Below are 11401 nucleotides of genomic sequence, written 5' to 3'. Positions count from 1 at the left end.
GCACTCAGAGCTGGGCTCTGCTGGCTGTCAGCAGCTGGCCCAGCACAGCCTTCCCTGGATCAGTTTTGGGAGGGTAGGAGGAACATGTCCCAAGTCATGGCACTCCTGCCACTCTGAGCATCTACATCTGCACCATTTTTGGGCATTAATGAAAGGGCAAGGGGCAACAAACAGGGCAGCAAAGGGAATAAGAGACTTCTTGTACAGAAATTCATACCTAAACCTCATTCAGAAGTGAAACACTAAGGCCATTCAGAGAAAAGCTATGCTAGAATTTCTCTCTGCAAGAAGCTGAGAACACAAGGACTCTTGAAACACCTCATAACAAACATTCATTTATTGTTTATTTCCCCCATATGAATCAACCATCTCAGAAATTCCATCACACGCAGGGCAGAAAAAAGTTATATACAAGAGGGACATACATCCCCAAAAAAAGATGTACAGATTTATCATGGGAACCAAGAGGGAGGGGAGAGGACAAAACCAAAAACAAGGACATTGCAGTCAGACTTTGACTTTCAGTTACAGAAGAGATCTCTATCTCCATGTAAGTGGGGTTTTCAACTATTAAATAAATGGCATCTTAAAAATAGAACATTTGACAATTTCAACACATGTATTATTATTTCTTTTAAATAAATATTGCATGGAAATGATGCTGCTTTGCCACCATAGCTGCCTCCTTTCCTTCTGGGATTAAACAATCACCCCTGGTTTTCCTTGGATTAATGGTTTGCTTCTTAATGGCAAACATTATTTCCTCCACTGCTACGTTTTGATTTCTGTTTTTATTTCTTTTTAGTTTGTTTCTTTTAAAGACCTGAATAGGCCCAGGTGAAATCAATGAGCTTCTTCCCTAACCCTCTGCAGGCCTCTGACCTGGCTCAAGGTTGAAATATGATGGCTTTTTAAAGAATTTCCTATTATTTAAACAGTCTTCTCTGTGTCCTGAAACAAAACCTATGTTCCTGCTGTGGAGCCTGGGAGTGATGCTTCCACAGATTCCTTTCGAAGTGAGAGCCCTCAAAGGTCCCCCCACACACCTGTGACACAAACTGCCTGTGATTTCCTTTCCCTCAAAGCCCAGGGGAGTTTGTGCTGGGAATGGGAGCAGCCCTCGCGTGACCGCTTTCGCACAGCGGCGAGCACCTCTCCTGGCAGCAGGGAGGGACATGGATGTGCACAGAAGGAAAGTACCAGGACACCCCTGTCCCTGCTGCTCCTTATGCCTTCCCCTAACACTCTGCTATGGTTCCTGCAGGCTCCCACAGTGGTCTTCAGGTTCAATAAAGCTTTCATCTTTCCTCCTCAGCTGGTGATCCTAGAAATAGCTTTGTCTGAAGACAAAGTCCGAAGGTGGCATCGATCCACCAGTCTGGGATCGAGCTCCAAAGTGCACATCAGCCTCCAGGCTGGCTGCCCATCCACACACTTCCTGAGAACAAAACAGTTAATGCTGAGCCCTTCTTTGTCCCTGGCTTACTCCAAGCACTCACTGCTCCAGGGAGGAGGAGTGCAAGCGAAGCTTGATAGGTAAAATGGGGAGGGGGGACATGAATCTTCCTTCCATTTGTTAGGACAGCTCATCCCTGAAATGCTCTGAGGATTTTAACACAGTGAACATAAAAGGCCAGTCCCTTCAAGGTGCAGAAGGGCCCAGCCATGATCCCAGTGGTCCTGCACTGCCAGGGAAGGTGACAGGAGAGCACCCCTTTGCTTGGGACCAGCACATTCCTGCCACCTCCTCCCAGAGCCAGGAGGAGCCCAGGCTTCCCCATGGCAGGGACCGCTTCTACAGAAGCTATTTTTGGAAATGAAGACCTTTTGCTGGTATTTATTTACCGTCCATTTTCATGAGCCTGAAACCCATGAGCAGGTATTTTGCAAAGAGGGTACTGCTGCACGTCTGCAGACCTGTTCCTCCATCATGAAATTATGTGGAAAAGGGAGATTATTCTTCCTTGTAAACACCATTGTTTTGGGATACCGTCTTTCTCTTCACCAGTCCCATGGGTCTGTCTGAGAGGGCGAGGGATGTGAGAGGGGACCAGCGGGCTAAGGCACACTATTACATACGGGGATGGCAGGATGCTGCTGCTGCCACACAACAAGGAATCTTTGGGTAGAGAAGGGTGTCACCTCACTGAATGCACAAATGCCATGGGTGCTGCCTTCACTGATACTGTTACAAGGACAAAATGCTTGGAAACAGCTCGTTATTCCCTTTCTTGTTCCCTTGACAGGTTTTTAAGTCACTGGGCCCATCCTATAGTATGGCTGAGAGAACACATGAGTTGTCTCCCACATGAAGAAAACCCTACTTTGGTACAAATCCTGCTCTTAGATATTCACCAAGACCCTCAATGGTTGCAGGCAGATATCCAAATGAAAAATTTATCTTATGTTCCACATTCAGCCACTTAATCCCTCCTTAATCAGAAGCAATTCCTTCCCATGGAAGCTCTCAGAACAATGTCCAAGCAATGACAATGAAGCAGTGCAGCTTTCCAGCCCCACCCACTGAAATGACAAAAATCAGCCCAACAAAGAATCCTCATGGTGACATCTCTCAGCAGAGAGGTGGGGCTGCTCCAAACACACCACGTTGTTTTGCCACCCCAACTGTGTTTGGCTTGCAAGGCTAAAGCTGAGGCAGCCCCTCAGTAACACAGCTGGAGTGCCTGGGGCATGGATGCGCTCGAGAGCATAGCAAGGAGGACCAAAGCAGCGATGATCTGAAAAGGAAACTTGCAGCACTGAAGGCAGTGGCTTCCTCAGTTCTGTCAGCTGGCTGACAAAAGTAGGAGGGTGAGGATGGAAAGCAGGCAGAGCAGATCCTTTTGCTGTTTTTCCTGTAACATAATGCCATTCGGTGCTTGATGAGGTTGCTACTTGCTCTTGAGGAACAAAGACACCAAAGATTGCATCTGTGCTTGCAAAAACAGCTCCTCTGACATGTTGTCTGGGCACACGACTGCTGCAGACTGTGGGATGTTGCATAACCACCTCTGGAGGCAGATTTCCTTCTTGTCAGCATCATGTGCAATTATTGTCCTGCTGGTTATTTGTAACAGAAATGTTTATAGACCATCAATACATTGGGCCATTCAGACAATTCATTGCACTTCGATCATTTTAAAGGAAGGTGCCATCCTCCGTCTCTTCTTTTTCAAGGTAGCAAAGTGCTACCCATGAAAAACACAGTTCAAGGGTTTTCCAGTGTAACCAGATAACTTCCAACTTTATTTAAAATATTTTCCCTTGCAGGTGCTTTGTACTGAACAATTAAAAAAAAATTAAACTGTTTCTGAGGCTTCGAAAGTGCAAAAAAACTTCAAGGTATTTAACCACCTGGAGAACCAGTTAAGGCATATTTGTTTCCAGTCTCAGCCACTGTAATCCCTGTCTGATGTAGTGTACCAGGTCTGTCAGGCTACTGGTCAGTGCCAGAGCACTCGTCGCTCTGCTGAGCTCAGCGAAAAACTCTGGAAAAAAAAAAAAAAAAGGGAGAGAAGGAGAAAACATTTGGTTGGTTTTATACACCAGGCACATCTGACAGACGAGGAGTGACAGCAGCAGCACACAGTCAGCTGGCCAGTCCTGTTAAACAGTGCAGACAGCTCAGTAGTGTCACAGGGCTGGCTGGGAAGGGTGGCAAGCACAGCAGGCAAGGCGGGCAACAGGAAAACATGTTTACACACACTGAGCCACTTCCTCATGTCCTGAGACTTTAGAGGACACAGAGACTCCATGGTAGGTGGGCAAAAGTTTGGATGTTCACACCACACAAGCTACTTCAAGCTTCCCCCAAATTCTAAACAGGCCAAATTTGAGTGTCTTCCTGAGCAGCACCCAGAAGCACACACAGCTGTGGTCCCTTTCCTTCATCCATCCTCAAACCTTGGAGACATCAGGATGTCTCTATTTGTGTAGCTTGCCAGGCTATACAGCTCTGATTTGGATTGCTTATAGTTGAGCATGTCTCACATTCTTCTCATCCCACCAACTCCAGACATCCCACTCCTCTTCCCACACAGGAGGTGGCTCCTGCAGCACGCCTGACCCTGCCATGAGGAGCTGGCAGGCTGCAAGCCCTGCTGTGCTGGCAACCATCTGTGCAGGTGACCATGAGCTGTGGGAAATTCTCACACCTATTCCTTTGCGCTCACCTTTCCAAGACATTCCTGCATGACCTGCCTCCCACTGACACAGGCCCAGTCCCTCACTCTTCAGCTCAACCATGTTGGCTAAACACCTTTCCAGAAACTGGTCATTCTCAACTCTTCTTTTTGATACACAAAGACTGAAGCTAGAGGTGGAAAATTTCTGCTTGGCTGTGCAAGGAGCTCTTCAGAAGCGGAGTACACACACTTCCTTTCCAATACTTGCCAATGCAGAAGCAGAGAATACATTCCCTCTGATTTTCCTGCTTTTGTTTACAAAATCCATGCCCTCCAAGGGGAATAGACAGAGTTCAAAGCCCCTGTCTGAGCAAACAGAAGATAACTTGATCTGTCAGCACAGCATCATGTGAAAGGAGAGGGACTCCATATCCATGCCTGCAGCCTCAGCTTGTCCTTGCTAGGGAAGATCAGAGGCTGGAAGACAGCCTGTTAAGAGTCTCGTGATCCACAGTGCTCCATGAATTACAGTGAGGAGCTGGGACCTGTTAGTGGGCCCTCCAGAAGGATCTTCAGCTCTGCACAAGTGACTTGGACAGCAGTTACAGCTCACTGCTTTTCAACAGCTTAGGACTTCCTGGTTTATGGGATCTTGATAGCTAAAGGCTACTGCTCTTTCTTCCTCTTCTTATGCCCTATGAATTGTATAAAAGAATCAAGGATGTGGCCTTTTTTATTCATTTTGCATTCTCACTCTCTGTACCTCTTCATACATTACACTGATTATCAGTAAGTTCCAGTTCTGAAATGCCTCCACCGTCCTGAACAGTGACAACACCACCAAGCCTACATGAGTATTTACTGGCCTCTGCACAGATCCACTCCTTAGAGAGTATTTAGTAGCCCACTCATGATCCCCCTACATCGGGACCAGTCACAGAGCACGTTTTGAATTTAGTCTTGACTGATGCAAGGCTGTGCTCAAGCTGCCCTCCCACACATCTTCCTCCATGACTCACTCCTTTGGCTTATTAGCAGCATCCACTGCTTCTATGTGACAGTCTTTTATCAGCCTTTTGAGGACAGAACAGAAAATACTACACATGAACTGCTGCTGCAAGCACAGATTTGCTCAGAGGACAGCCAACATCCAGTTATTTTATTCAGAGGTGACTTGGAAAGCCTTTTGATTTTCAACAACTGCCTCATTAGTGTGAGGATTTTTACAGCCTTCCAACAATTCAGCCAGGCACATTGTGCTTATTTTCCTTTGCAAGTTTGCCAACAGGTCATGGCAATGCATCTCTTTGCCCACAGTGGCTCACAAAACTTTGTGTTTTATGAAAAACGACGCTGCTAAGGCCATGTGGGATGGCAGGTCACGGGCTGGACTGCACCCACCCTGTGGCTTTTGTGTATTCACCACAGGACAATACAACATTTTTAACAACAAAACTGTAAAATTAAAAAAAAAGTTGCAGCAATTCTAGGAATTGCTGCTGGCAAATACTGGGCACGTACGCAGCAAGGACTCAAATTCAAGTGCTGCTCAGCTTCTCTGTTAGGCAGCTTCACCGTTTTCAAGACAAAATGACCTGGAAGTTTGACAGAAACTAAAACACAAGGCTATGGGCCAAAACGATGTTTTTAAACAAAGTGAATCAACTCAGAAAAGCTCAGTGCCCCAAAGGGAAAGACAGAAAAACCCCAACCCCCTTACGCTTCTTGTGTTACCTTGAAGCGAGCTGGCTGGTTTCCTGCACTCGACACCCTCATCCCGTAGCTCTTAGACATTTGAGGATGCCAAGACAACCTTTTAATGGGAACACTCATCAATATATCACCATCAAGTATCTCTGCCAATATGCCCTGGCTGAGACATTCCACATATTTCAAGCTTTGATCTTTAGGTATGGTGCTTGCTGCACTGACTGTTAGGATTGAAGTAAGAACACACATAACCATGACACAAGACAGAAAAGACAAAGGGCAAAAACTTACCTTTATTCTTTCTGGCCAGTGCATCAGCCTTTTCCCAAATTTCATATGCATGAAGGATATAGGAGGTGATGTTGACATAGGAGGAGGTGACACTGGAGATATGACAGGAGACAGTGACAGTAGAGCCAGTGCTGTTGCCAATGCCATTGTGGCCAATGCTGCTGCTATCATTTGATCCCGGCTGAGAACTCACAGATCCAGCAGGAGAGGGTATTGGAGAGAGAGGAGAAGGCAAGCCTGTGCTTCTGCAGCAGAAAAGAAACACCACATTCAACTTCAGAGCTAAACATCTTTCCACAAGGCTGCCCCATGCAAGGAGCTATCCAGTGTCACCCAGGCCTGCAGCATGGAGTGGAATGCTGAAAAGTGAGATGTGTTCAGCTACAGCACAAACAATTGTACTTAGAGGGCAAGGCCAAGTTTTTGGAAGTGATTTAGAAGGACTCTGCTCAACAAGAGAAAATGTGGGGACCAGACATCAGAAAGGGCCACCCATCTATCTTCCAAAATCTATACCTACTTGTGAAAGTCTTCACCAGATTACCCAAGTGTTTTCCCTAATGCTTTCCAATTCAGGCACACTGAAGCTCCCCTCCTATGGAGGCTGGAGCTTCTGGCAGCTACTCAGAGCAGCCAGGTCAGCCTACACACACTTATTTATAGACCCAGGGCAGCTAAATGTGGTCAGCCGGCCACCTTCCAGACACTGCCTGGCTCATCACACCCCCACCACTTCAACCAATCTAATTTTAGTCACTGGTATTACAGGGCTTCCACCACTGCTCTCAAGAGACCATTTACTTCCCAATGAACTAGCCTGTGCAAGGTGGCCAAACAATGTAACTGGAATCAGTACCACCATCAAAGTCCAAACAACCTTCTCCCAGCCATAGAATTTGAAAGACAGCCTGATAGCTGTCTGCCACATGAAATGACCACAGAAAAGTTCTTACTCATTGTCATTGAAACACAGACACGTGACAACAAATTTTTCAATCTTACCTTGCAACACCTGGAGAAGGTGCTTGTATTACTCTGAAATTACTCTGCAGCAAGGAATAAAAGTGTAGTCAGTTTTGGCCTGTTCAGCTGACATCAGTAACTACCACAGCCATCCAGCTGGCAGCTTAGCAATACCTGTGCCCTACCTTGAAGTGGTCATTCAGGAGTCTGGAATACCTCATTGCAGTGTCTTTTTTGTACCCAAACATTGCCATGTGCAGAATGGACTGGCAGCGCATGCTGTGAACAGAAACACACCCGAGGGTCAGTGTTTGTGCCCAGCCCCCATCAGCCTTGTGGGATGGAGGCAGGCACACCTCAGCTCTACTGGAAAGTCAAGAAAGCTCAAAATTCTCCTTCTTCTGATCATGATAAAAAAAGACTTTGTGAAAAACATCACAAGGGAAAGAAACAAACAAGGAAGGGCCTTCTCTGGTTTTTCATACAAACAGGTGCCCAGGCTCGCAGAGGTGCCAAAGGCTGAGTAAGCCCCCATCCAGAAGTGCCTCATCCATGTTCAGCTACAGCTTCAGTTACACAGCTCAAACATAGGCAGCCAAATCACATTCTTTCACCTTAGGTGAAAGCCCTTATGTGGTTCTCAAGTTACCAGCAGATCAAATTTTAAAGCCTGTGCTTTCTACATGTGGTCCTTTACTGATCCCCCAGCTCACTTCAGAGACGTTTCAATTCATTCTGGTTTTTATATTGTGTTTTTTCCTGTTCCTTCATATTGGGTTTTTTTTTCTTTGCATAACTCTAACTCCCATTTAACTCATTCCTTCACCCCTGGAAGTAATGGATCTTTCCCTCTATCAAGTTTCAAAGCAGAACATGAAGGAACAGAAACACAATTACTCACCGTAACACAGCAAAGATTTTTCCATGTGAAGAGACTGAGGAGTCTGCAAATGGTTTCAGTGTCATAATGAATCTAAGGAGACAAAATAAACAGGACCTTGTCAGCCACCAGAGCGCTCTGAAGCTCCACAGACCGTGAAAAAACAGCACATGCAATAATCTCAAAAAACAGCTGGAAAGTCAGGAAACCTGCCCCGAGTACCCAGTCCTGGCATCCAGAACTTTGTAAGATCTTGAGCAGAGGACTGTGTGCCAAAATGCCCTCCCCTCCAAATGTGCTGCCAAACTGTCACCCTCTGAAAGCCACTTACTTGATGAGAACTATGGTGTCACTGAGTATGCTGTAAGCTGATTTTGGTTCCAGCACGTCTGATTCCAAGGCAATCCCATATTCGATGAATAAAAGGGCAGCCTCCAGGTACTGCAAGGCCTTTCCAGTCTTGTCAGTCTATTGGGGAAAAAATTCTCATTTTTCAACTAGGACCAAACACACTTCTCTCAAGTGTACTTGAGCTCTCTTTTCTTCCTAGCTAGGCAGGATTTGAAGAAAGAAAGAGATTCCAGTCTGGCCTCTGGTGACAACTAAAAGGTTCTCAGCAGAACCCTTAATGTGATCCCAGTCATCAGCTCTGTGTGCTCCATTTGTCTCTCTTCCTCTTGCTCAATGGTTTCCTTGAGTAATTTATTATCTTCACTTTTGTTAGATACTGTTGTCTGGTCTTGGAGGCTTGCCTTCTGCGAGGCACAGGGAACTTTCCCACTGCAGTATTCACTTCATTTTCACAGGTAAACAGAAAGTAGCAAATGGACATTATCTGACTGAGCCAAAATTAGCAAAGCAATATGTTCACTCCTGCACACTGTTAAACTGTGCAGAGCAGAGAAAAATCAGACTGTCAGGGTCACTTCCAAGTCTTGGCCACCAGCAACTCAATAGCTGCCAGGATCCCGACTTTTCAAAATATCTTAAAACTAACTGTTCCATCTGTTTTCCAAGGACTCTTTTATAGCTCTGCAAAGCTAACCCCAGACAATGCCAGTTCTGAATCCCATTGTCTAGATGTGTTTGCATCAAAGAAGAACATCTGAACACCTGCCAAATAAAGACAGCCTCCCAACACATGACTGAACATACTCCATGTATGGAGTAAGGAAGTCATGGTAGCCAGTGAACCTCATTCCCACACACACAGGTACCAGGGCTGAGTGCAGGAGCTGGTCAACATTCCCAGCACAAGGTCAAGGCTTACCATTGCATCAGCTTTGTGCTTTAGCCTCTGGGCCTGTTCAATGTAGTATTCCTTTGAATGCTGCCTGAATTGGGGACAGAGAGGAAAAACAGTTGAAAGAGAAACAGGGTAGGGTACAAGGCAGGTCTCACACATCTCAGGAAAAAGCAGAAACCAGGGTGGTTTCAGGGCCAGCGTTGCCTCATGCCTTCAGGGGTTTTACCCATTTCTATGATCATCTTTTCAGATCCAGCCTTCAGAAAGTACAGATGAGGGGTGTCAAACAAAAACTTACTTTTCAAACTTGAGCAGAGGTCTCCTTGGCTTAGAGGTACCATTTGGCAAAGAAGGCACTGGGAAAGGCTTTGTGACCTCATCTGCAGATCCCTGAAAAAACAAAGAGATAAAGCTGGTTAGAGAGATATGCCTAAAATAATTCCAAAGCCCAGCTTTCCTAAATTTCAAGTGAAAATGTTTATTTGTCCCAAGCATAGTCTATTTTCCAGGCTCTCTTCCTCAGCAATCCCTGCTTGCTTCTCACCTGACTGTTTGTAATGCTTAACACCATTCAAACTTTTCCCAAGCACAGAGAAATTCGGCAGCAGGTTTCCTTACCCAATGACTAAGAGAGCAGTGAGGCTGCAAGCAGCACCATTTTCATGTCCCCTAGCCAAGGCAGAATGGTAAGATCCATTCACACTTATTTCCACCTTAACCACACAACAATTGCTGGTTCCCCAATACTAACAACACTGTCAGGAAAAAGCAAGCAGTTAGAAGCCAGCTAATACAGTGTGCACAGTCTGGCTTAACACACACAGAGCAACATCCCAGACCACACCAGCCATGTAATCGAATTTTGTAACCCAGAAATGCAAAGAACCAGTTGGCAAGGATCATGAACCATTTTGTAAATAAGCTATAAAGGCTTATATCTGGGTTGTAGCCAATACCACAGGTTGCTTGTTTCTTATTTTAAGCAATCCCCTCTTTCTTTTTATAAGCACACCTATTTTTACACCAGTATTGTATTTGCAGTAGCCTACAATCCAAAATGGTGATCAGCATAAACATGATTCTCATGCCTTTGGTGTTTACAGAGTATGTTTCTAAAGAGAATCACATAGCACCCATGGGTTGGGGGAACCATCCCACCAGTTATCCTGGATACCTACTTTGATGTCCTTTGACAGTTCCATATGATTTCCCTCCACTTTCCTGTGTTTGGCAAACAAAGGATCCTTGTGGTTGCTCTTGTTCCTGGCAGGGTTATCCATGGCAGGCAGCTCATCAGTCTCATTTCTGGGTCTCTTTTGGGTCATCTTGGCTGACTTTGGTGCAGGCTGTGCAGTAGACATGGCCGGCAGTGGTGGGAGCACATCTTTCTTCTGGGTTCCAGAGGAAGCTTTTGATGCTCTGGAGATGGGAAGCAGATTCATGAATACGGTGTACATACAACGTAGAGATTTTTTACAAACTTAGTTACACCATGTACCAATTCTGTTTAAACTCCCCTGGAAGTGTGAGATGGCTTGTTAATACAAAGAATTCAACAAAAGCGAAACAAAACTTCAGGGGCTTCATTGCGCTTCAGGCAGCAAACCTTCACCTACCATCAACATACAAACAAGCTGTTTTTCAAGTTATATTATTATATTCCTATAAGTCTCAAAACTTGTCCTCGGAGCAAACACTTGCAACCAGAACATCAGGACACTGCAAAAAAAGCACACCTCCAATACAGCCCCTTTTCACTCCGAGAGGGCGTAGCAGTGGGGAACAAAGACACGCGGACCTCCTTGTAGCTCCGAAGAAGCTCGTTCATCCTAACGAGCCCAGCCTTTTTATGCTCTCAACTCAACCGAACTCAAGGGAGCCTTAACCGAAAGAAGCACCCATTGGCTGGCCGCCACCGCGGTGTCGTCGTTCACACGTCCCTTCATCCAATCACTCTCTGCTCACGTGGTGTCCACACGTCTCCCCAGCCAATCACTGCCTCACACACGAGGCGACTCTCAACCGACTCTCCGGCCATCCAAGCCACAGCTGAGCCCTTCCCAGAGTGCTTTTTGGTGAACAGAATATAACAAATTTAACAACTCTAACAAAGGTATTCTTATTTCCCACATCTCCCCCTTTTTTCGTTTAATCAATAAAAACACACTGAGAAAAACCTGAACAGGT

The 11401-nt window shown here is 45.8% G+C and overlaps 1 protein-coding gene across 2 annotated transcripts in view; it reads right to left on the bottom strand.

Annotated features, from left to right (window-relative positions):
- Positions 1 to 322: 322 nt before the first annotated feature.
- The window catches only part of AFF1 (AF4/FMR2 family member 1), a 68288-nt gene continuing 57209 nt past the window's right edge, over positions 323 to 11401 (bottom strand). For both annotated transcript variants that reach the window (XM_042049565.1, XM_042049566.1), the window contains exons 13-21: positions 10393 to 10633; positions 9513 to 9604; positions 9239 to 9302; positions 8300 to 8436; positions 7990 to 8061; positions 7274 to 7367; positions 7128 to 7171; positions 6126 to 6370; positions 323 to 3488 (exon numbers count right to left, since the gene is read on the bottom strand). In XM_042049565.1, coding sequence (XP_041905499.1) covers positions 3367 to 3488; positions 6126 to 6370; positions 7128 to 7171; positions 7274 to 7367; positions 7990 to 8061; positions 8300 to 8436; positions 9239 to 9302; positions 9513 to 9604; positions 10393 to 10633 — 1111 coding nt within the window. In that variant the 3' untranslated portion in view covers positions 323 to 3366. The remainder of the gene's footprint in view (positions 3489 to 6125; positions 6371 to 7127; positions 7172 to 7273; positions 7368 to 7989; positions 8062 to 8299; positions 8437 to 9238; positions 9303 to 9512; positions 9605 to 10392; positions 10634 to 11401) is intronic.

The sequence above is a fragment of the Corvus kubaryi genome, unplaced genomic scaffold (genome assembly GCF_017639235.1).
Source record: "Corvus kubaryi isolate FWS band 111438036 unplaced genomic scaffold, C.kubaryi_AGA036_p1.0 71, whole genome shotgun sequence".
NCBI lineage: Eukaryota > Metazoa > Chordata > Aves > Passeriformes > Corvidae > Corvus > Corvus kubaryi.
The sequence above is the reverse complement of the archived record's forward strand: the minus strand, read 5'-3'. Positions and strand labels throughout refer to the sequence as shown.